Raw genomic sequence first — 26,618 nt, forward strand, 5'->3', positions numbered from 1 at the left:
CAAAGCAAGCCACTCTCCTAAACGCCTCAAAGAATTTTTATAATGTTTAAGGGGTGACACAACCAGCCTGTGTCTCTCTGAACTCTGGTTCTATCTCCAGCTACTGCTTTTGAAATATAATGAGGTTTGCTTCAGCTCGCCAGACAGAAGCAAGAGGACTAGAGAACAGAGCCCAGTGAGAGGAGGAAGAAATTCAACCACAGATGAGCATTTGGGGAAAGACAGGAGTGTGTGCCTCTTCATTCCTTCTTCCTTTTTAATTATGTTTTTCTTTAGCTTCTTGCACCTGAATGATCCAACTTATTTCTCACACTATACTTCATCCTTTTCAGCTCACTGATGCCTCTCCACAAGATGTCTAGACCCTTTAGTCCATCTGCAAAGTGTTCAGCTCTGTCCTTGGTTCTCTGAATATGTTACATCTGCCTCACTCCTGGGCTTCCCTGCTGGTTCAGTCAGTAAAGAATCTACCTGAAATGCTGGAAACTATGAATGTGATCAGAATGGCCTCCACTCTGCCTGGCCTCCTTTCTCCATCCTCCTCCAGGGGAGACAAGAACCTTCACTCAGGCTACCTCTCCTTTTCTTCCATTCCCATTAAATGTTCTATTTTTCCTAGAGAGATAACAAGAAGATCTGTTCATCATGGCTTTCCCAGATCCTCCTCCATCTGAAGCTGCTTTCAAGAACCCAATTTCTGTTCATTACTAATCAATGTGATCCTGGCCCAGCAGCGTCCGAATCACCAGAGAGTTTGTTAGAAATGCAGTATCTCAGGCCCCACTCCAGACAAGGCAAGTCAGAATCTGCATTTCAAAAAGACCAACAAGTGATTCAGGTGCATTTTGAAGTTTGAAAAGTGCTGCTAGAAGCCATAAGAATTTGGAGAAGGGCCAGCTGACTGTGGAGCTGAGCGGTCAAAGATGGTTCTCCTGAAGAGAACGTGACATTTGAAAGAGGGAGAGTGGGATGGTACCAACGGGCCAGAGGGAAGCAGCTGATTGGCACAAAGGAAGAGAGACCTGGGGTGCTGAGCGACACCATGCGCTGGGCACAATCAGCCCTGGGCGCAATCAGCGCTTCCTGTCCTCATCAGTATGCACCTGAGGAAAGCTGCTTCTGAAAGGCTCAGGACCAAAGACATTGTTGAACTGAATCCTACCAACCAAAGAATGAACCACCACTGTCTCTGACCAGGACAGCTGCAGGCACCTCCCTCCTGCCTCTGCTCCTTGCTGATGGATGGGGAGGGAATTGGGAGAAACTCGGCAGACACTGTGGAGGTTATGAGTTGGGACTCCATAAAATCTGTGAAATCCTCACATTCCTCATCTCAACTGAGCCAAGATCTGGAATACCATGTAGGGTAATATAGAGTTAATAAAATCTTAAGTGACTTTAGGATCCCCCAAGGGCCCTGATTTTTGTAGGATGAATAGGACCTCATATAGTACAGTTGCTTTGCACTGGTAATAATCATATCAGAAATTAAAAACAACACAAAAATGATGATTTTGAAGGTCCATGAAGAAAAGTAAAGAAGTTAAGAAGTTATCAAACACTAAAATGTAAGATTATACTTGAAACTATGTTTTTATTTACCATATGCTAACTTCAATATGGTTAGAATAAAGTTATTTAGGCTTTATAATACAAAATATTACCACATCTGTACTTCTCAATTTCCCGTCTCTGGGGGTAAAATCCCTTAGAAGCAGGGGACTCTGAGCATTCCAGGAAAAAAAAAAAAAAAACCCCTCCCAACCCCCACATCTCTGAGGCCAGCTTCCCTGAGAACCGGGGTTGGGATAGAGCAGCACCAGCACCCCCACGTTGTCTGCTGAGGGTTCAATTGATAGAGACTCCTAAGGTCAAAGAAGGCTGGGCCCCCATCTGCTCTAGCTTTGGGTTTTCAGAACTCTAGAGTACTCACAACCACTAAGTCATCGAGAAAGGTGACTCCTCAGCCAGAGAGCAGCAGAAAACAATGTTCCCAGGCTCCGCTTTGCCCACAAGTGAGCTCCAGTCGGGCTCCTGCACACCCCAGATTCCGAGCCCTCTGCTGACTGAGCTACAGTAGTAGAAAGAGTGTCTGCAGGCCTAGGGATCACCCCCACAACTTCAGGGGGCCTGGCCCTTCCTGCTAAAGGAAAGACTCTCCCTCAGATGCAGGAGTCACCAACGAACAAATAACCAGAATTTGAAACAGTGAACTTCTCCCAAAAAATGACTCCTTCTCAAGTTGCTTTTACCAAAAGAGCTGCAAGGTTGGTGTTGATGTCCGTTATCCAAATACAACCCTGAAGAAAAACTACGTTAAGTATCAAAGCCCACATCAAGGTCAATGAAGATGTGTTTAACCATTAGGGAATGGTATTTGCTATTCAGGTGCTTGGGATGCAGAGGACATGAATCTGGGGTGCATTTCATGTGAGTCTGTAACTTTATTATTGGATATCTAGGGTAATTCACCAAAGGAGTTAGTAACACAGTGTATGATAATATGGATGGGAGACAGAAAATAAAGAGGGAAAGAACGAAAAATAAGACAAAAAGAACAATGGACTAGAGAAGTAAAGCATGGCTGAAATTCAAAATTAGATAGACACATATCTGTTCTACAGTCATACCTTTAACTCAGCTGTTCATTCCAACCTGATAAAGTCACCCTGAAACAGCAGGCCCTTAGGACAGCTGCTCTGAAATAGTGTCGTCTCTAGCTTTGGGCCTACAGTTACCACTCTAGACAAATCTCAGTCCATCCTGGAACTGGGCAAAGTTGGTCTGGATGTTTTTTTTTCCCTATCTTGTCCCTTTTCCTACCCAATTGGCCCTATGAATCTGAAGAACCCGAGGTAAGAAAAGGTCTTTTGTAAAATTTAAAACAGAAGCGCACTCACATGGAGCACATCCACAGTCTGCCGCTGGAAGTTCGGAGATCTCAGTTCCTGCATCCGTTTGTTGTTTTCTTCATATTTTTCTTCCACAAGCTTTCTGCATAAAGTGACCATAGGCAAAGACCTGCAATTTGCTAAGACGACATCTATGTTTCATAAGTAAATGTGATCCCTGTTTCAACGGGCAGACTAGGGTGTTGGGCAGCCAGCCTGCGGTCTCTCTCTCACGGATGAGCGTGGCGCAGCCTCAGTGGGTTCTCCTTTGAAGCATGCAGGGTACCAGCTCCTCGTTCCCCCAGGACTCAGCGCAGCAGGGAGTGCCAGCCCTGTGGGCTCTGGCCTGTGCTGACAGGGGTGTGTCTCAGATGCCTGACTGAGAGCCCAACACATACCAATAACTAGGTAACAAAGCCATAGACATGGAAAATAGATCCACATTTCAAAGAATTTATGGAAAGGAATATGAGAGCCACTGTGAAGAGCAATTTTTCTTGGACATTTCCAGTTTCCTCTACAACAGGAATTGATTTACTAGACCTGTTGTTAAACTGGAGGAAAGATTTGAGTTCTTGTGATTACTTGTGCCCTAATTTATACTTAGATTTCTTGAAAAATCACTGAATATCTCTGTCATCGAATTTTCTGGTCTTTAAAGTGGGGGAGTACATTATAACCCTCATGACAATGAAGTCATTTTCTAGCTAACAACCATCCTTTCTTGAACCCTAGAAACAATAATCAAAACAACGCTGATGTAATTCATTCATAAAATCAAGAACAAACTTTATTTAACAAACTATTGACTTTAATAACAAAAATATAAAATGTCACGAGGAAGATCAATGACTTCTTTGCATATTAAAGAAGTTTTAACCTGAGAAATAATTTCTAATGTGCAAGTTATTAATTTTTTTTAATCTTTTACTGTCAGAGATTTAATTTGCCTTTCACCCTCAACCAATGACACAAACCATGGTACCCTGGAAATATCTGCATTCCTGAGGTGTTAGATCTGGGGCTATGAGTTGATGTAACTGTTCAAACAATATTCATGAATACATTTGCTCAACCAAATCCACACTTAGTGGTATACTGGATTGTTCATATCTTCCAGCTGAACACTGAATAATATCACATTGGTACCTTGAAGGGGCATTGTTGGAACATTTACACCATAGAATCAGCAAACAAATTATTAACAGTAGCTACTCCTCTGGCCCCCACAGGCCCAGAGGCTTCATCAGCACACTACTGCCCATGAAGCACTGTGACAGAAATCTTTTCCCATATTTATTAAAGAAAACATTTGATAAGAGGAAGTGGTCTCTCAGGTTCTTACATGGTTCATCATGATAGACACTTCAAGTACAAGGACATCTTGAATCATTTTTCAGATACAATGTTGTTGCTGCTGTTCTGTTAGTAAGTCATGTCTGACTCCTTCCAGACTGAAGTATGCCAGGCTCCCTTGTCCTTACTGTCTCCCAGAGTTTGCTCAAATCCACGTCTGCTGAGTCAGTGATGTGATCTAACCATCTCATCCTCTGCTGCCGTCTTCTCTTTCTGCCTTCAATCTTTCCCAACATCAGAGTCAGCTCTTTGCTTCAGGTGGCCAAAGTACTGGAGCTTCAGCTTCAGCATAAGTCTTTCCAATGAATATTCAGAGTTGATTTCCTTTAGGACTGACTAGTTTGGTCTCCTTGCTGTCAAAGCGACTCTGAAGAGTCTTCTCCAGCACCACAATGCAAAAGCCTCAGTTCTTCAGTGTTCAGCCTTCGTTATGGTCCAACTCTCACACCCGTACATGATTACTAGAAAAACCATTGCTTTGACTATATGGACCTTTGGCAACAAACTGATGTCTCTGCTTTTTAATATTCTAAGTTTGTTATAGCTTTCCTTCCAAGGAACAAACTTCTTTGAATTTCATGGCTGCAGTCACCATCTGTAGTGATTTTGAAACCCAAGAAAATAAAATCTGTCACTGCTTCCACTTTTTCCCATCTATTTGCCATGAGTTGATTGGACCAGATGCCACGTTATTGTTTCTTTAATGTTGAGTTTTAAGTCAGCTTTTTCACTTTCCTCTTTTCCCCTCATTAAGAGGTCAGATACATTAACAAAGTCATAAAATGGGCAGATTTTATTTTCAGGCCTTTTTGTCTCTCTAGTTCTTGGTTGGGGCTTCTAAGCTACCAAAAAAAAAAAAAAAATGGCAGAGGAAGAAAGAACAAAAATCAGTCAATTGGGTCACTTACCAGCTGAAAAATCAGTCTTTGAGAAATTGGGAGTTTGGGATTCTTTGGAAGCACCCTTTCATGTGTAAACTCTGAACACTAGTGATCTCATACAAGCAGCACTGCCCCCAGACTGCGAAGGGCTTCACTTCACAGAACAGAGCTGCTTCCAGTCTTCTCTCTCAGTTCAGTTCAGTTCAGTCCCTCAGTCATGTCTGACGTTTTGTGACCCCATGGACTGCAGCACGCCAGGCCTCCCTGTCCATCACCAACTCCTGGAGCCTCCTCAAACTCATGTCCATTGAGTCAGTGATGCCATCCAATCATCTCATCCTCTGTCATCCCCTTCTCCTCCTGCCTTCAATCTTTTCCAGCATCAGGGTCTTTTCCAAGGAGTCAACTCTTCTCATCAGGTGGCCAAAGTATTGGAGCTTCAGCATCAATCTTCAGTCTTATCTCTACAGACAACAGTTCCCTGCAGGCACATTCTTCTCCCTACAGAGCAGCCAGGACTCCAGGCAGAGGGGGTTTAGCAAACACCTGGAGAGTATGGACAGAATAGTGAGGCCACCTTACAGGGCTATGTAAAGAAGGTATCAGCAAAAAAGAGGTTTTGTCTAGAGGTTGTTGTTGTATTTTCATTCCTAATAACCTCCCTGACAGTCAATCATTCTTTTCACATAAGACTGAAAGCCTGATATTAATAGTGTCTGACACCTAATCACCATATTTTGAGCGAATGAGTGAAAGAAAAAATTGATAAATATATAAGAATGTACATTTTAATTTTCTCTTGTGGTTTCTGCTTTTCTTTAGCACATTCTTTTAGAGCCCTGAGAGGCAGCCTTCACTAAGGGAAGGTCACTTACTTCAGCTTCCTGGCCTCCTCATCAGCTGCCTGGACCTTCCTCACCCGCATCCTCTCTCTTGGTGTCATCTTCTGCACCTCAGACAGTGCTCGTAGGGTCTGCAGGTGAATCTTTTTTTGCCTATAAGGATAAAGATTCCCACATGCAACCCATCCCAAACATGCTCAGAAAAATTAAACAAGTATTTTACAGAAGTATCATTACACTACTGAGAAGGGAAAAAGAGCTCAAGACTTGCCAAGCAAAAACTAATAAACTCTGGGTAGGTAATTAGCCAAGCAGGACTGTGGTTAATTGGCAATAGTTTTTAAATTAGATTTCTGTTTAAAAGCAAATTATGTACTTTGCAAATTTCTGCTCATTTCACTGCCTATGACTGATTTTCATAGTGTAAGATAAATTAGGATCTTGACTATTAAGGAGTAAATAACAATGTGGATAGGACACAAATTTAGAATTAGACAGGGTTGGAATCCCATCTCTCCCATTTATTAGTTCTGCATCCTTGAGCAAGTTACTGAACCTCTCTGAACCTCAGTTTTCTCATCTATAAAGGATGGGCTATCATGAGTATTATATGAGATAATGTATATGTAGTGCCTGACACATAAAAGTATCCCAAAATGCTATTATAATGTGCATGCTCAGTTGCATTCAACTCTTTGCAACCCTATGGACTGTAGCCTGCCAGGCTCCTCTGTCCATGGGATTTTCCAGGCAAAAATACTGGAGTGGGTTGCCATTTCCTCCTCCAGGAGATCTTCCCAATCTAGGGATCATACCTGTGTCTCCTGCAGCTTCTGCATTGGCAGGCAAATTCTTTACCACTGAGCCACCTGGGAAGCCCCAGTACTATAATAGCTAAATGTTATTAAATATGCTCTGTCTTCTAGGCTTCACACAGTAGATATTTTAAAATATTTTATTTATTTTTTAATTGGAAGAAAACTGCTTTACAATGTTGTGTTGGTTTCTGCCATATAGCAATGCAAATCAGTCATAATTTTATATATATATATATATATATCTCCTCCCTCATAAGCCTCCCTCCCCTCCCCCTAGCCCACCCCTTTAGGTAATCACAGAGTGACAGACTGGGCATCTTATGTTATATAGTGGCAGCTTCCCACTGGCTATTTATTTTATACAATAGAGTTGTATATATGTCAATGTGACATTCTTAATTCCTTCCACCCTCTCTTTCCCTTGGGTGTCCACAACTCCATTCTCTCTGTTTGTGTCTCCTCTCCTTCCCTGAAAATAGGTTCATCAATACAGTTTTTCCAGATTCCATATATATGTGTTAATATACAATATTGTTTTTCTCTTTCTGACTTACTTCACTCTATATAACAAGTTCTAGGTTCATCCACCTCACTAGAACGGACTCAAATTCCTTCTTCTTATGGCTGAGTAATATATATATGTACCACATCTTTCTCATTCATTCATCTGTCAGTAGACATCTAACGTGCTTCCATGTACTGGCTATTATAAATAGGGCTTCAATGAACATTGTGGTGCATGTATCTTTTTGAATTGTGGTTTTCTCAGGGTATATGCTCAGTAGTGGGGTTGCTGTGTCATATGGTATATTTATTCCTAGTTTTTGTTGTTTTTTTTTTAAAGAAACTTCACACTGTTCTCCATAATGGCTGTAGCAATTTACATTCCTTCCAACAGTGTAAGAGGGTTCCCTTTTCTCCACAAACTCCCCAGCATTTGTTGTTTGTAGATTTTTTGATGATGGCCATTCTGGTTGGTGTGAGGTGATACTTCATTGTGATTTTGATTTGCATTTCTCTAATAATGAGTGATGTTGAACATCTTTTCATGTGTTTATTGGCCATCTTCATGTCTTTTTTTAGAAAAAATCTGTTTAGGTCTTCTACTCATTTTTTGATTGCATTGTTTTCTGATTTTGAGCTGTATGAACTACTTATATATTTTGGAAATTAATTGTCAGCTGTTTCATTTGCAATTACTTTCTCCCCTTCTGAGGGTTGTCTTTTCATCTTGTTTATTGTTCCCTTTGCCATGCAAAAGCTTTTAAGTTTAATTAGGTTCCACTTACTTATTTTTGTTTTTATTTTCATTACTCAAGGAGGTGAGTGAGAGATTGTGCTGCAATCTATGTCAAAGAGTGTTTCGACACTATGGTTTCTTCTAAGAGCCTATGTTTTCTTCTAAGAGCTTTATAGTTTCTGGGCTTACATGTAAGTCTTTAATCCATTTTGAGTTTATTTTTGTGTATGGTGTTAGGAAGTGTTCTAATTTATGTGTAGCTATCCAGTTTTCCCAGCACCATTTTTTGAAGAGGCTGTCTTTTCTCCATTGTATATTCTTGCCTTCTTTGTCAAGGATAATGTGTCCATATGTGTGAGGGTTTATCTCTGCGATTTCTATCTTGTTCTATTGTTTTTTATTTCTGGTTTTGTGCCAGTACCATACTGTACTGATGAATGTGGCTTTGCAGTATAGTCTGAAGTCAGGAAGGTTGATTCCTCCAACTCCATTTTTCTTTCTCAAGAATTTCTTTGGATATTTGGAGTCTTTTCTGTTCCCATACAAACTATAACATTTTTTCTTCTAGATGTGTGGATAATGCCCTTGGTAATTTGATAGAAATTGCATTGAATCTGTAGATTGTTTGGGGAAAAGTATAGTTATTTTCACAATATTGATTCTTCCAATCCAAGAACAGAGTATACCTCTCCATTGTGTCATTATTGATTTTGTTCATCCGTGTCTTATAGTTTTCTGCAAACAGGTCTTTTGTCTCTATAGGTAGGCTTATTCCTAGGCATTTTATTTGAATGCAAGGGATTTCTTTGTATTAATTTTGTACCCTGAAACTTTACTAAATTCACTGACTAGCGCTAGTAATTTTCTGGTGGCACCTTTAGGATTTTCTATGTATAGATAGCATCATGTCATCTGCAAACAGTGAGTTTTATTTCTTCTTTTCCAATCTAGATTCCTTTTATTTCTTTTTCTTCTCTGATTGCTGTGGCTAGGACTTCCAAAACTATATTGAATAACAGTGATGAGCATGGGCATTCATGTCTTTTTCCTGACCTAGAGGAAAGGCTTTCAATTTTTCACCATTGAGAATAATGTTTGCTGTGGGTTTGATGTATATGGCCCTTATTATGCAGAGGTAAGTTCCTTCTATGCCAATTTTCTGGAGAGTTTTTTTTTTTTTTTTATCATTAAGGTGTGTTGAATTTTGTCTAAAGCTTTCTCTGCATCTATTGAGATCATCATATGGTTTTTATCTTTCAATTTGTTAATATGGTGTATCACATTGATTCATTTGTGTGTATTGAAGAATCCTTGTATCTCTGAGATAAACCCCACTTGATCATGATGTATGAATACTTTTAAAGCGTTGTTGGATTCTGTTTGCTAGAACTTGGCTGAGGATTTTGCATCTATGTTCATCAGAGATTTTGGCCTGTGATTTTCTTTTCTTGTGACGTCTATGTCTGATTTTGGTATCAGGGTGATGGTGGCCTTGGAGAATGAGTTTTGGAGTTTTCCTCCCTCTGAAGTTTTTTTGAAAGAGTTTGAGCAGGATATGTGTTAGCTCTTCTCTAGACATTTGATAAAATTTGCCTTCAAGCCATCTGGCCCAGGAAATTTGCTTGTCAGAAGATTTTTTTTTTTTTTAATCAGAGTTTCAATTTCAGTGCTTATGATTGGTCTGTGCATATTTTCTGTTTCTTCCTGGTTCAGTCTTGGAAGGTTATACTTCTCTCAGAATTTGTCCATTTCTTCCAGGTTGTCCATTTTATTGACATATAGTTGCTCACAGTAGGCTCTTACGATCCTTTGTGTTTCTGTGTTTTCCATTGTAAACTCTTTTTCACTTCGCATTTTATTGATTTGAGTCTTCTCCCTTTTTTACTGGTGAGTCTGGCTAATGGTTTGTCAATTTTGTTTATCTTTGGAATGAAACAGCTTTTAGTTTTATTGATCTTTGCTATTATTTTCTTCATTTCTTTTTCATTTATTTATGCTCTTGTTGTGGTTCACTCAGTCGTGTCTGACTCTGTGACCCAATGGGCTGCAGCACACCAGGATTCCCTGTCCTTCACTGTCTCCCAGAGTTTGCTCAAACTCATGTCCATTGAGTCCAAGATGCCCCCTTCTCCTCTTGCCCTCTATCTTTCCCTGCCCTTAGTATGTCTGCTCTGATCTTTATGATTTCCTTCCCTCTACTAAATTTGGGGGTTTTTTGTTCTTCTTTTTCTTGTTGCTCTAGGTTAAGGCCAGGTTGTTTATTTGATGTTTTTCTTGTTTTCCAATGTAGGCTTGTATTGCTACAGACCTCCCTCTTAGCACTGCTTTTACTGTGTCCCATAGGTTTTCAGTTGTTCTGTTCTCATTGTCATTTGTTTCTAGGTATTTTCAAAATTTCCTCTTTGATTTCTTCAGTGACCTCTTGGTTATTTAGAAGTGTACTGTTTAGCCTCCATGTGTTTGTGTTTTTTACATTTCCTGCTCCCCCCCCCATAATTGATATGTAATCTTATAGCATTGTGGTTAGAAAGAATGCCTGATATAGGATTAGTTTTCTTAAATTTACCAAGGCTCGATTTGTGACCCAAGAAATAATTTACCCCAGAGAATGTTCCAGATAAAAAAAAACGTATTCTACTGCTTTTGGATGGAATGTCTTATAAGATATCAGTTAGGTCTACTGGTCCAATGTGTCATTTAAGACTTGTGTTTACTTATTAATTGTCTGTTTTGATAATCTGTCCATTGGTGTCAGTGGAGTGTTAAAGTCCCCCACTATTATTGTGTTACTGATTATTTCCTCTTTTATAACTGCTACCATTTGCCTTATGTATTGACGTGCTCCTATGTTGGGTGCATATATATTTATAATTGTTATAATTTTTTTGGATTGATCTCTTGATCCCTTTATTATTATGTAGTGTCCTTCTTTGTCTCTTTCTTTTGATTTCCATTTGCGTGGAATATCTTTTTCCAGCCCCTCACTTTCAGTATGTATGTGCCCCTAGGTTTGAAATTGGTCTCTTGTAGATGGCAACCCACCCCAGTGCTCTTGCCTGGAAAATCCCATGGACGGAGGAGCCTGGTGGGCTGCAGTCCATGGGGTCGCTAAGAGTCGGGCACGACTGAAGCTACTTAGCAGCAGCAGCAGTAGACAGCATATATAGAGGTCTTGTTTTTGTATCCATTCAGCCAGTCTGTGTTGTTTGGTTGGAGCATTTAATCCATTTACAGTGTAAATGGATCAATTATTGATATATATGATCCTATTACCATTTATTGTTTCAAATTTTTTTTGTTGTTGTTTTTTTGGTAGGTCTTTTCTTTCTCTTGTGTTTCCTGTCAAGAGAATTTCCTTTAGCATTTGTTGTAAAGCTGGTTTGGTGGTGCTGAATTCTCTTAACTTTTGCTTATCTGTAAAGCTTTTGATTTCTCCATCAAATCTGAATGTGACTCTTGCTATATAGAGAAATATTGGTTGTAGGTTTTTTCCTTTCATCACTTTAAGTATATTCTGCCACTCCCATCTGGCCTGTAGAGTTTCTGCTTAAAGATCAGCTGTTACCCTTAAGGGGATTCCCTTGTATGTCATTTGTTGCTTTTCCCTTGCTGTTTTTAATATTTCTTTGTGTTTAATTTTTGTTAGTTTGATTAATATGTGTCTTGGCATGTTTCTCTTTGGGCTTATCCTATATGGGACTCTCTGAGCTTCTTGTACTTGGGTGGCTATTTCCTTTCCCATGTTAGAGAAATTTTCAACTATGATCTCCTCAAATATTTTCTCATACCTTTTCATATAATCTTCCTCTTCTGGGACCCCTTAATTCGAATGTTGGTACACTTAATGTTTTCCCAGAGGTCTCTGAGACTGTCCTCATTTCTTTTCATTCTTTTTTCTTTATTCTACTCTGCTTCAGTTATTTCCACCATTCTTTCAGTTCACTTATCCATTATTCTGCCTCAGTTATTCTGCTATTGGTTCCCTCTAGCATAATTTTTATCAGTCATTATGGTGTCCATCATTGACTGTCAGGTCACTGCCCACACTTTCCTGGGAGCCTGTGCGATCTGGCATTGCCAAGGAACCCACGAACTGGGGCCAGTTCACCTGGAAGAGCACATGACCTGCCTCAGGCTATAGCAAATCCCCGCAGGCCTCTGCCACTACAGGTACTCCCTACACATCCCAGTTGTGTCTGCTGTACCTCTCCTACTCCCCAGCCTGACTGAGCAAGTGAGCCCTAAGCTTTCTTTCTCCTCTATAAGGAAATGGCAACCTACTCCAGTATTCTTGCCTGGAAAATTCCATGGACTGAGGAGTCTGGTAGGCTACAGTCCATGGGGTCACAAAGAGTCGGACACGACTGAGCAACTCTACTTATTTCTTATAGGTCCTTGTTAAACATTTCCTGTGTCTTCTCAATCTGGGCCTCTGTTCTATTTATCTGTGCCTCCATTTTAGTTCTGAGATTTTGGATCATCTTTACTATCATTACTCTGAATTCTTTTTCAGGTAGACTGTCTATTTCCTCTTCGTTTGTTTGGTCTTTTTCATTTTTAGCATCCTCCCTCATCTGCTGCATATTTCTCTATCTTTTAATTTTGTTTAATTTACTGTGTTTGGAGTCTTCTTTTCACAGGCTGCAAGGCTGTAGTTCCTCTTACTTCTGCCATCATTGGGTGGGGTCAGACCAGTGCTTTGTGAAGGCTTCCTGTTGGCAGGGGACTGGTGCCTGTGTTCTGGTAGGTGGAGCTGGATCTTGTCTCTCTGAAGGGTAATGCCATGTCCAGTGGTATGTTTTGGGGAGTCTGTGAGCTCAGCATGCCTTTGGGAAGCCTGTCTGCTAACAGGTAGTGTTGTGCTCTTGTTTGGCTAGTTGTTCGGTGTGATTGTCTGGCACTGGAGCTTGCTGGTCTTCATGTGAGGTCAGGTCTTAGCATTGAGATGGACACCTTTGGGAGAGCTCTTGCTGATTAATATTCCATGGGGTCAGGAGTTTGCTGTTGTCCAATGTTATGGACTCCGTCTTCCACTTTGGAAATTCAGGCTCAAACCCTGACTGGAGCACAAAGACTCCACAAGCCACACAGCACAGAAGAGAAAGACAAAGAGAGAAATAGAATAAATATCAAGCAAATATACAAACAAACAAAAAGAATGGACAGACAAAACCCCACGACAAATGGTAAAAGCAACACTAAACATACAGGAACACACAATGAAACTCACACACACAAAAAAGAAGAAAGAATAAAAAGAGGAACCAACAAAGAAGAGGCAATCAAACCAATAAACAAACATACAAATGAAAACAAACACTAAAAACTAGAGTAGCAAAAATACGAAACCAAAAACACAGGGGAAAATACAATAAAAGGAAAAACTACTGTAGAAATAGGGGAAAATACAATAATTTTTTAAAGCATTAAAAAAGCAAAAAGTAAGTAAAAACAAAAAATTAAAGAACTAATAAAAAAAAGAACAATAGAATGAAATGAAAAAGAAAAGAGAGTGGTAGTAAGAAGAATATTTTCCTGTGGCCTCAGTTGTCCTTGCCACATAGTGAGCTCCAGCCAATCTGTCTACTCAGAAAGTTCTCTAATATTTCTAGGAAGGTCTCTGGACCTGCTGGCACTGTGGAGTCAGCTCAGACTCGGATCTGGTCTTACTCCAGCTTGTACTTGCTTCCAAAGGCGACAGTTGCCCCCAAAGTCCACAGTTGCCACCAAAATCCACAGCCTCAAGCTAATTGCGGGGATTTAACCTGCTGCACCTGCAGCTACAGAAGTGAATTCCCTTCCTCTTCTTTGGTCACACAGCTCCTCGTGTTCAGCATTGGTTTTGGCCCCACCTCTGTTTGTAGGCCACATTCCATTGTCTGTTCCCAGCCCAGACAGTGGAAGTTGCTCAGTCATGTCTGACTCTTTGTGACCCCGTAGACTGTACAGTCCATGGAATTCTCAAGGCCAGAATACTGGAGTAGGTAGCCGGTTCCCTTCTCCAGAGGATTTTCCCAACCCAGGGGTCAAACCCAGGTCTCTTGCATTGCAGGCAGATTCTTTACCAGCTGAGCCACCGGGGAAGCAAATGCAGCAGCCGCACAGGGCTCACTTGCTCAGTCGGGCTGGGGCTGGGGAGCAGGGGAGGCACAGCAGACACAACTGGATGGGTGAGGAGTGTCTGTGGTAGCAGAGGCCTGCAGGGATTTGCTACAGCCTGAGGCAAGCCATGTGCTGTCCCAGGGGAATTGGCCCCAGCTTGTGGGTCCCTCGGCAGTGCCAGGCTGCACAGGCTCCCAGTAAGGTATGGGCAGCAACCTGCCTGCTCACGGCTTGGTGGCAGCTGCAGCAGCCTTCACACCCACTCCTGGGGTCACGAACTGCAGCAGTGGCCCATCCTGCCTCTGGTACTTATAAAGGTGGGGTCCTGCCATCTGCAAGCGTTCAGAGTTAGAAAGTCCCTTGTCTCTCTGGCTGGCCCAGGCTTTCCCCTGGACTCCCTCAACTGTGTTGTAGTAGCCCCCTCAGTCTGTCTTCATGGCAGTTAAACCTGTCCTCTTCCTGGGGCCTGACTCCAAAGACTGAGCCTCAGCACCCAGCCCCGACTCACCACGGCAGGCACGCAAACAAGCATCTCAGGCCGGGAAGTGCTGGTCGGCACTGACCTCTGTGCTGAATTCTCTCTGCTTTGCCTTCTGCTCACCTGTTGCTGTGCTCCCCTCTGAGGTTCTGTCTGCCCCCATTTCCCTCTGTGAGGGGGTTTCCAAGTGCGTGAAAACTTTTCCTCCTTTATAGGTCCCTCCCTGAAGCACAGGTTCTGTCCTGATCCCTCTGGCTCTTTTTTTTTTTTTTTCCTGATTTCTTTTGCCTTACCCTGTTACACAGAGATTAGCTTAGAGGTCTTTTGCCAGTGTTCAGTAGATGTTCTGTAGGAGCTGTTCCACATACAGACATATTTTTTATGTATATGTAAGATGATCTCCACGTCTCACTCCTCTGCCATCTTGAAAGTTCCTCCTCCCCAGTAGGTATTTTCACGGCATAGTGATTAATTGAGTGGTTAAGAACATTCACTGGGTTCAAATTCTAGCTCTTAAAGTGAAAGTGAAAGTCACTCAGTCATGTCTGATTCTTTGCAACCCCATGGAATATACAGTCCATGGAATTCTCCAGGCTAGAATACTGGAGTGGGGAGCCTTTCCCTTCTCCAGAGGATCTTCCCAACTGGGAATAGAACCCAGGTCTCCCGCATTGCAGGCGGATTCTTTACCATCTGAGCCACCAGGTAAGCCCAAGAATACTGGAGTGGGTAGCCTATCCCTTCTCCAGAAGATCTTCCCAACCCAGGAACTGAACCAGGGTCTCCTGCATTAGGCTACAGGCTATATGCCTTTAGACAAGGTACTTAACCTCTCTATGATCATTTAAATAATAATAATTATAATACTACCTATTTTATGGGGTCACTTTGAGGTTAAATGAGCTAATTCAGGCAAAGAGCTTATAACAGAGCAAAGCATATGGTCATTACCTCTGGAAATGTTAGCCAATATTATTCAAGAGCCTCTTTCTTCAGTTAAAGTAATGTGCATATGTTAAATGTACTGAAAGGTCTGCAGCCACATTCTTAATGGCATTTGGCTTGATTATGGCCCAATAGTGGAATGCCTTTTGCACTCAACTCCCTCCTGAAGAAACGTTATGAGGAAATTTTAATGATTGCTAGGCAGTTCTCATTCTTCTGGAATATAGTTCAGACCAGAACCTCCAGGGGCCATGCAGTTTTCAGGAATACATATGCCCTTAGTCTTTGTAAGACCAAAAAGAACCCTCAAAACAGAGTCATATATCTTGAAAATAACAGTTACAATTTGAAATCAATATCTCATAATGTGAAAGACCACCCAAAGAATTGGATTCGAGCACAACAAAATTGTAAGCACAGTCAGGCAAACTGTTTCTCAATTACAGTGCAAATTGATAGCTAAAGTAAGTCCACTGTTTTAAAAATAAGGTATCTATTATTCTCACATATCCCATTAATAAACTAAAATGAGAAGTTCCAAGCATTCTTGAAAAAATAGGTAGTAACCCAAGAAAACTAGGTTATAGGAGCATGCCTAAAGATATATCTCTTAATGTACAGGGTATTTTAACTGGAAACCATGCATTAAAAAATGACTGAATACCTTGGATGGACCAGTTCCCTCAGTTTGAATGTGGATATGGAAGACAAACATAGCACAGTTGAGAAACCACTGGACTGGGAGATAGAGAAGCATATTTGTGTAATTTGACCTTGAAGATCAAGCTGCTAATGGCTAACGTTCTTACTTCACAGCCTTGCACAGCTCTGGGAGGGACTGTCACTCTCACTGGGTCCTCACAAAATTAAATACAGTTCCGTTAGCAAAATTATAGATTTGGTCTTCTCAGTGGTGCCCTCTGGAGTTGTGCAGTAACAGGCTGCACAGCGACACATGGCTATTCTGACATAAGCTAGTATTCTGGGCTCTTGTAAGTTATGGCACAGGAACTCTGAATCACGCAGGAGAGAGAAATATGAAACACACATTCTCTAGTTCTTATGTACATCTCAAGAAAATAAATTTTGGCTTATTTTCAGTTGTCCCAAGATTCCACAGTGTCGACTTTTCAATAGATACTCTGCCAGTTCCTGCTAAACAAACAATATGTGATAGCCATTTATGCTTAATCTGAATGTTCATTAGCATAAACGTCACTAAATGCTTGAAAGATAAATTTCTTTATATACTTACAGTGCAACTGCAGAGCTACCCTGCAGATCTGTAAAGCTTTGTAGCTTTGTAGAGGTTTAAACTTTTATGGTTTCAATTTGCTACCACCTGGGGCAAAGGGATTTGAAACATCAAGTTACTGAAGCTCCTTAATTTCTTGGCAAGACTTAAGTGAATTCTAGGATACTACATGCAGTCAGCTTACCACTAATAGATTTTTTAAGATAAATGCATTTAACATTTATACTCAGTGGGCCTTTTTTTAAAATAAAGCAATTACTTACACAGCATTAATTATATAAGCTGCTTCCTCCTGACTATTCAAATTCTTGTCTTCCAGGGCCATTTCCGAATATCGACACATCAGGTCCTGAAAAAAGAACAGCCATAACACGCCTTAAAGAATCCTCTTCAGGGATGAAGAGGCATAAAATGACCAGGGGCCTTTTCTGATGTGTAATACTATTGACCGTGTCTGAGGCTTAAAATCAAACCGACCAGTAACATTTTTCCTTCTGTAAAGGGTTAAAAACATTACACAGCAGCTCCTGTGGGTCAGGCCCCTGCCTACCTCTCTCACCTCATATCGCTCTCTCACTTCCAGTCACCCAGATACAGATAGGCCTTTTCTCAGCTCCAAGAATACACAGCTGTCTCCCACCTCAGGGCTGTTAGTGGACAATGTCTTCACTCCCAGTGAAACCAAGCAGAAACCTGCGGGGCTCCTGGGCAAGAAAGTCTTTCTCTGTCACCTGTTTCTCGTTTATAGGGAATAGACTCAGCCTCCATGACCTTCCCTGATTCCAAAGGGCGGGTTCAAATAGTTGTTGATCAGGGAAGGGAGGGGATGCAGAGACAAGGGAGGAGTAGGCAAAAAACAACAGTGCAGCCTTAGGGCAGAGTCCTGGTCCCCCTCGAGGGGTGCGTATAACAGTATCTCTGAGCTCTTCTGCAGAACTAAAACCCTGAATAAATGGAAGATGTTAACTACTTAAGGAAGCATTCCTCATTCTACAGAGAAGGTCACAGACTGATAATCTCAGGGACCACAGAAGCTCATGAGGAGATCACTTGAGACCAGACTAAAGGAGTAAAGGCCCTGCACATACCCTGACCTTATCAGAAACCCCACCCTTGAACCATTGCTATAAAGTGAAAAGTGAAAGTGAAGTCGCTCAGTCGCGTCTGACTCTTTGTGGCCCAGTGGACTGTAGCCTACCAGGCTCCTCTAACCATGAGATTCTCCAGGCAGGAATACTGGAGTGGGTTGCTATTTCCTTCTCCAGGAGATCTTCCCTACCCAGGAATTGAACCCGGGTCTTCCGCATTGTAGGCAGATGCTTTAGTGTTTGAGCCACCAGGACCCCTGCGTTGGAACACACAGTTTTGAGGGCATGAGCCAACTGTGTCCCCCTTTGTCTGACAAAGCAATAAAGCTACTCTTCTCTACCTCACCCAGAACTCTTGTCTCCAACATTTGGTTCAGCACTGGTGCACACAGGCCAAGTTTCAGCATCACCAGGGCCAGGACTAGGGTGAGAGGGCACTCACCTCTCAGGTGCAAATTTAAGGGGCACAAGAAACTCAGTAACTAAGATAAATAGTATGTTAACACAATAATATTTTAAAAATTAATGACAAAAAGCCTTGGAGAATACAATATCAAACCCAGTCCTGAACTTACAGCATTCCATCTCACTTTCTTTTCAAGCTGACCTTAGGTCTACTTGCCAGCAAAACCAATTTACTGACAGCAGATTGTGGTGCAGGAAAGTACAGTGTTTATGGCAGGGTGCCAAGAAAGGAGAATGGGCACCTAATATTCAAAAGACCCAAACTCCCTGATAGCTTTCAGGGAAGGGTTTGTTTTCTTTCCAAACTTTAAACTTTTTATTTGTGTACTGGCCTATAACTGATTAACAATGTTGTGGGAGCTTCAGGTGAACAGAGGAGGGACTCAGCCACACACATACATGCATCCATTCTCCCCCAGACCCCACCCCCATCCACTCTGGCATATCACTTTGAGTAGAGTTCCATGTGCTAAACAATAGGTCCTTGTTGGTTATCCATTTTGAATATAGCAGTGTGAATATGACTTTAGGGAAAGTTTTTTAAAGGCAACATTTAGGGTGAGGGTTGCAGCTCACAGACTTTCTTAGGACTGGTAGGTGGTGAGGTGACAGGTAGGGTGGTGTTTTGGAAATCTTAATCATCAACCAGTCTGAGGTCTACGTACTAGTGGGCATCATATAGTCACCACCTGGGTAGGGGGTCTTAGTTTCTGCAGAACAGCTCAAAGGTATGCAACAGGTCATTATATATATCCCTTGGGGGAAGACCTAGGATTCATGGAACTATTGTTTAGACTATCTTACTTTTCTTGCTTGACTGCTTTTCTTTTGTTTCTGCATTCCCTCATTTTTCTAATTAGTAACAGTTTGAGTCTGCATTTTGGAACTCAGGGAAGAGCTAGTGAGACTAAAAAGCCTTTTTCTACAGTAACAGCGGACATGGAGGGACTTTCATCCCTGGGAAAGCTCTGCAGTTTCAGCCCTGCTTCATTTTAGCTTCACCTCAATCCTAGCCTTGTTGGATCCTGTCCTTGAACTTTAGGTACTTTGTTACTATGGATTTTTAATTAGCATCACTTTGGATTTTTTAAACATTGCATCACAACACAGTTTATCTTGATTACTGAGTTCTTGGCATCCTCTTTAATTTTGCACCAGGGCAAATGCCTCACTTGTCTCACCCTATTCCCAGGGAATCTATTGGATACCTTGCGAATTGTTTGTCGGCTCACATACCCTTCATTGTGGTTTTGATCACAATAGCCAGCCTCTTCTCAGAAGTCTGCCCTCAGACAAGAGGACAGCTATGTTCGGGGAGAGCTACAAGCATCAGGGAGCTCCTACCACCTCTCCGTCCTGTCATGCTCATCCCACATCTTTAGGGGTTCCTCCTCCAGGGAATATCACCTAAGTCAGGGCTTTATAGCACCCACTCCGTGTGATCCCAACATTCTCATTCAGGCTTTCTGTAGGGCTGGCTGCTTCTCACTGTCTCACTGATGTTGCAATGTCAACCTGCTCCTTCTCTGACCAACAAAGTCCTCCCTTTACTGTATTTCACAGCATCCTGTTTTCTTTCTTCCTAGTGCTTCTGATAGTTTACAATAATTTTTTTTACTTGCTTACTTTTTCTTGGTTATTGGATCCTCTTACTAGCAGTCAAGCTTCAAAGGACAAAAGCCATATCTGTGCCTGTCATTTAACCAACCTCCCCCCCAGGCCTGGAGTGTCAGCAGTGCTGGGTGCTCAACTAACAACTGCACATCAAGTCAGCATCCCTGCTTCCTGTGAAAAGGTGTGTCCATTTGTGAAGGTGAATGACTGCTTTGTGGGTCCACTTAAAATTATTCATAAAATTAAAGGAAATCTGCCTGAGGGATTTGGATTGTAAAAGCCTATAAAATCTAAAACAAACAAACAAAAACAAAACCTCCTGAGAGGATATCATTTTCTGTTCTTACCATTGAAGGCAGATTCTCTGCATCAGAATGTCTAATCTACAGGAAAACAAAATAAACTCAGCTAAGCAATAAAAAGTATTATTAGGATACAAAATAAAGGAGTAGAATAATAAAGGCCTAATGAAACCTCCAGATTTTGCATCATTGGTAGTACATTGTTATACTAGCAGGAATATACTTACGAAGTAACAAGGAAAGATTTGTGAGTCAAGAGTTCTAAGGGCGGATGTTGCTGTTAGGGAGAAAATTACAATTCTAACTTCTCATATCTGGGGCATCAGGGAACTGGAGCTCACACACCTTCTTTGGCAAAGAGACTGACTACTAACAATCTCCCCCAGCTTTTAAAAAACTTCTTGTTTCTCCTTTCTGCCTGATTCTTTAATGCAGCACATCTTCAAGTCCTAGAAGATATATAAATGCTAATATGTACTTCCCAATATCCCTTTCATTTTAAATACCTGTAGTTGTTCATCAATGTAAGGAAGTTTTAGAATTTCTATTGCAGATGGTCTCAATGAAGGACTCTTGTTCAACATGCTGCAATGTTTAAAAAGAAGATTATTTTTCAAATGAACTAAAATGTAAGTACAATTTAAAATTGTTTATGCAGCAATACATTTCTTTCCGTACCTTTCCATAATAGCATTCAGCTGTCTTGGGTATCTCTCAGGGAGAGAAGGAGTGTCTCCTTCAACAATTTTTAAAACAATGGATAAGAAATTGGAGCCAGTGAATGCATGATTCATGCAGCACATTTCATACAAAATGCATGCCAGGGACCTGAAGACACAATCAAAGAATCTGAATGAGGAATAAATGTCCTCTTTCAAATTTGATCATCATACAAAATACAAAACCTCAGATGATCTAGGGCACTGGATGTGAGGCACTAACATACACTTTGTTTTCTACTTAAATACATGTTTATTTTTAAAAAAAAAAAGGAAAAAAATGAAAGAAGAAAGCACAAAATGGAAGTCTAAATGAACACCTTTTGTCAGAGGAGAGCAAACAATCCAACAGGAATATGCCTACACAGAGTAGGGACTCAATAAATATTTGATAAAGGTAGTAAGGAATCTCTGAATTAACCTCTTCGAAGGAAAAATAAAATGCAGATAAATACTGTCTTCCTAAGGCAGTTCAGTTAGTGTTATATATGCAAAATGAAATTTAAATTTATTAGCCTAGCCTTCCCTCTAATGTGTGCCCAAGAATTCTGAAAAGGAAGCCAGCATCTTTATTAGTTTTCTAAATAGAATCCATTTGCAAATAGGGTGGGAGAGTGGTTGCCTGCAGCTCATATTAATGTGCATAAATTCTCCCTTTAGAGTATGAAACAGAATATTAAGGTTCTAGATCAGTCCAACACTAACTTGTAATAACTATGAAAATCATTCATCTCTAAACCAGTAGAAAAATATTTTAAATAATCTACATCATTAAGAAAACTAAGGGGAAATTTCTGAACTTAGTGTTAAGAAAGAACTTTTCTCCTGAATAATGGGTTAATTTTACCTTCTGGGTATTTTGAATTATGTAACTAGCCAGGTCTCGCTTTTCTTATTAGTTGTTTGAAAGATCAGAAATAAATTTGCCACTGACCTTGTGTAAGCTGTGTTTTATGTAACTTCAAACATAAAAGGCAAAGTATATACCAATACATACATACATGAATACCGTCTTTTTAACCATTTTGTGGGTGTTCAACAAAATGTGCATTTGTAAGAAAATCCTGGATGTATACACTGAAAATGTTTCTGTTCCTGTAAATAATAACACTAAATTTTTTTAAATGATTGGTACTTTACATATTACAAAGCACTTTCATACAGATCTCAACAGAGCCTCATAATTTCCCAGTGAAATAAAGCCATTAATATATTTCCCCCCTTTTAGACATGATGAAACTGGCTCAGGGAAGTTAAATGACTTGGTTTAAGTTAAACTGACTCTTAAGTATTTTTCTTTTCAAACCTGAGACTATTCCCATTACAGAACACTAGAAAGAAGGGGATGTTAGGAGAAATTACATGACATTGACTAGAACAGCAAGATCAATGTCAACTTAATAAATTATGAAAATTATTTGAAGCTCAATAAATTTTCATCTATCTGTAAGACTATTAAGTGGTAGTTGGTATAGAAGCACATATTTGGATTTCTAGACCCAGAAAAACAATTTCTTTCAAATAAAGGTGAAGTAAACACATTTTTTAGACAAAGAAAAACTGAGAATTCATGGCAACAGGAAAGCACTAAAACCCTAAAAGGGAGTTCTTCCAACAGATGGACAGTGATCCCAGACAGAAATAAGGAATGAAAGAAGGAATGAAGAACACTGGAAAAAGTAATTTTTGAATATGTTTAATCAACACAAACTCGATAAAACAATATTAACTATCTTGTGGGATTTAAAATTACATAGAATAATGCTTTTGACAAAAATAATGCAAAATACAGAAGAGGGTAAATAGAGTTAAAGTATCATAAGATCCTAACGTTACTGGGAAAGTGGTAAAAGTAGTCATTTTTGTCGTCGTTTAGTCACTAAGTCATGATCGACTGACTCTTTGTGACCCTATGGACTGTAGCCCAACAGCCTCCTGCGTCCATGGGATTTTCCTGGCAAAAATATCGGAGTAGGTCGCCATTTCCTTCTCCAGGGGATCTTCCCAACTCAGGGATCGAACCCACGTCTCCTACATTAGTAGGCAAATTCTTTACCATTGAACCATCAGGGAAGCCCTGGTAATTTTTACTGCTGCTGCTGCTAAGTCGCTTCAGTCGTGTCGGACTCTGTGTGACCCCATAGACGGCAGACCACCAGGCTCTCCCATCCCTGGGATTCTCAAGGCAAGAACACTGGAGTGGGTTGCCATTTCCTTCTCCAATGTGTGAAAGTGAAAAGTGAAAGTGGAGTCACTCAGTCGTCTCCGACTGGTAGCGACCCCATGGACTGCAGCCCACCAGGCTCCTCCGTCCATGGGATTCTCCAGGCAAGAGTTGCTAGAGTGGGGTGCCATTGCCTTCTCCAGGTAATTTTTACTAAATTGTAGTAAATCAAGATTCTTTATCGTCTGAGCCACCAGGGAAGCCAAGTCAAGAATGCACATTGTAACTGCTAGAGTTACCACCAGAAGAAAGGTAAAACAACGTATAACTGACTTGTGTAAAACTAACCAGTTACTAGAGGGGAAAAAAATCAAACAATAAAAATTCAAATTAAAACAAAAAAACAAGAAAGGACAAAAGAACATAAAACAAGTGAGATGTGAAGATTAAAAAGAAGACAAACTGTCATTAAGCATTTCAACATGATTATGTACATCCACAAGGTCAAAAGACACTACAAACTACCAGAATTAACAATTGAATTTAGCAAGGTTGTTGGATACAAAGGTCATTTCTATAAGCCTGCAACAAACAAATTTTAAAAACAAAATTTTAAATGTCATTTACATTAACATCACAAAATGTCAAATATGTAGGAATAAATTAAACACAACATGTGCAAGACCCTTCACTATAGCCTTAGTAATCTGCTGAGATAAATTAAAGATCTTAAAAAAAAAAAAAAAAACTAGGGAGGGATAGATTCACACTCTTAGATTGGGACATTCAATATTCTGAAGATATCAATTTTTCCCAGAATGCTCTATAGATCTAATGCAATATAAATCCAAATCCTAGCAGACTTTTTTTGTAGCTGACTCTAAAGTTTACATGGAATTACAAAAGTAAAAGGGTAGCCAAGGCAACTGAAGATGAACAAGCTGGAGGTCCTGTATTACCAAACAGCAAGATTATCATGAAGTTGCATTTCTTATGAAAGTATGATACTGGTGAGGAAGAAAAAAATATAGCAGTGGAACAAACTACATATCAAAAACAGATCTGCACATAGTCAACTAGTTGACTAATCCAAAGATAAACTGCACTGTGGTAGAGGGAAAGACGATCTTTTTAATAAACTATGCTAGGACAACTGAACATCCATATGGAAAATATTACATACGAATGCCTCTCTCACATCATATCCAAGCACAAAAACCAATTAAAGGTGGGACTAAATGAAAATAGTCAGAAAATTTTAAGAGAAAACAGGTAAATATCTGCCTAATCAGGTAAATACACCTGATCTTGGTGTAAGCAAAGATTTTTTTTAAGTAAAATGCAAAAAGCGTGAACAATAAAGTTAGGGACTGATAAATGGACTTCATTAAAATTATAAACATATATTCACAAAGTCAAATCTGGGTTTCATGAAGACATAATTCTACCTGAGTCATACTTGACAAATGTATTGCGGTTATAAGAAGATGTGGAACTATCTGGCTAGATAGACCATGGAACAATTAGATTTAGAGGACAACTCAGTAATCAATTTTGATGCAAAACTACTCTCTTTTTTTGGAAATCCTCTCAGCTACACTGAATGCTTGCTGCTTTCCATTTACCTATTTAATTTTGGTCTACTGATATTGGCTGTGCTGAAGCACATGGGGAAGACTTCATTTATCAGCCAGTAACTTGTGGAAAGGGACCTGCTATGGTCCCAGTGCACCTGTCTGGCATGGGAGCCGGTAAATGAAATACGAGACAATATGATTGTAGAAACTTCGATGACATTTGGGGCAAAAGACTTTTTGATTATCCTGTACCAGCTTTATAATCTATGTACTATGTATACTTTTTATTCTAATAACTACACATATATGTAGCTATATGTCTATGTTTTAATTTTCTCCAGTTTCCAACCAGGCATATCTACATCAGAATAATTAAACTATCTCAAACTTATCACTTCTATCTTTTTTGAAGACTTTTCTCTTATTTGACTCCCAGGTCTTAAACATGGCAATGCAACAGCAGGGAAGGGTCAGGGGCCAGGAGATGAGTTGAAAAAAACAAGAGGTATATTTTACTTAGAAGTCTGCAACTTGCATTCCTTCCCCCACCCCCCACCCCTGCAAAATACAGCCAACTGTGAAGAAGTAAACAAATAAATCCCTGAGGGGGTGAATGTGGCAGTGAAAGGGAAGACTGGGATCAGGTGTATGAAGCAAATTATACCTGAATTCCATAAACTTGCCATCTGTCCAAATCGACCAGAACTGCCCAGAGGATTTCTGAAGCACAGATTGATAATGAATTGCAAATGTAACTCTGACTTTGTCTTGTCTTGAGATAACTAAATTTTACTCTTTGAAATTTGCCCTGATTCTGCAAAGAGGAGCTTACCCCACAGCGGTGCATGACTTCAGTGATGGAAATTTTATTGATCTTCTAGATAATATGTTTAAGCAAGGTATAAGCTTAGGGTATAAGCAAGGACTACCCTAACATATCCATCTGGAAAAAAGTATATATAATTTAAGCAGCTGAATAAGTAGAGTAACAGAAATTTAATACAAGTATAGCAGGTTTTGCTTTAAAATGCTTTAAAAACTTTTTAAATAAAAGTCTTTAGTGTAGTAATGTTGAAAATCAACATAAACTCAGTCAATATGATGAATGACTCTGGGGCTGCTAGAACAAATTTTAAGAAGTATATATTAATAACTACCATCTATTAAGGACCAGTCATATCCTAGAATCTGTAGCGGTTCTTCCCAAGCTTTAATATGCATACAAACCTCCCAAGGAATTTGTTAGAATGCTAGTTCTGAGTATTTGGGGAGAAATGGTGGTTACATTGGGAGCATAGATTCTGTATCTTCCTTGAATCCTCATGTAAAACAGAGCAGCTAGGTAGCAAAACTAAAAACCAGGGCCAACATTTTCAACAAAGTTAGGTGACAAAGTGTCTCCTTGAGCCTCAAGGTGCAAGTATATGGAGACAAATCACAACTGCCACGTGACCTGCATAGTGTCAGCATCTGTGTGAGAAGAAGCCGAGTCAGCAGAGTAAGAGATTGAGAGACAAAACAATAGAAGACCCTCAACACAGTCAACAGGTACTCACTGGGAAGCACAGGGGGCCAATCTAAGAACAGCAGCTAAAACTCATAGGGGTTCTGCCCAATCCAAAATCAGAGTGAATGCAAGAAAAGCCCACGGTAAGGCCTATAGGAAGATCACAGGGGCGGAGGGGAAATAAAAGGGAAAGACTTTTTGATCTTTAGCTATTCTTGGGGTCATGGTCATAGACTCCACACAAACCATAAAGTCTGGGAAATAAACATGAATAGCATTCAAAGCTGGGTCGAGAGGTGGGTTGGCAACAATGATGAAAGTGTCTTTCCAATGCCAACTGTTACTCAGCCCCTCGCTGCACAGAGGCTGCTTGT

The 26,618-nt window shown here is 40.3% G+C and overlaps 1 protein-coding gene across 12 annotated transcripts in view; it reads right to left on the reverse strand.

Moving 5' to 3' along the window:
- Window positions 1-26,618, reverse strand: part of NEK11 (NIMA related kinase 11) — a 275,458-nt gene that overhangs the window by 141,533 nt on the left and 107,307 nt on the right. For 9 of the 12 annotated variants that reach the window (XM_043474428.1, XM_043474425.1, XM_043474430.1 and 6 more), the window contains 5 exons: window positions 20,956-21,105; window positions 20,784-20,862; window positions 17,072-17,157; window positions 6,004-6,123; window positions 2,901-2,994 (listed from right to left, as the gene is read on the reverse strand). In XM_043474428.1, coding sequence (XP_043330363.1) covers window positions 2,901-2,994; window positions 6,004-6,123; window positions 17,072-17,157; window positions 20,784-20,862; window positions 20,956-21,105 — 529 coding nt within the window. The remainder of the gene's footprint in view (window positions 1-2,900; window positions 2,995-6,003; window positions 6,124-17,071; window positions 17,158-20,783; window positions 20,863-20,955; window positions 21,106-26,618) is intronic. The other 3 variants (XM_043474432.1, XM_043474429.1, XM_043474431.1) reach the window with 1 other exon arrangement.

The sequence above is a fragment of the Cervus canadensis genome, chromosome 7 (genome assembly GCF_019320065.1).
Source record: "Cervus canadensis isolate Bull #8, Minnesota chromosome 7, ASM1932006v1, whole genome shotgun sequence".
In the NCBI taxonomy this organism is placed as follows: domain Eukaryota; kingdom Metazoa; phylum Chordata; class Mammalia; order Artiodactyla; family Cervidae; genus Cervus; species Cervus canadensis.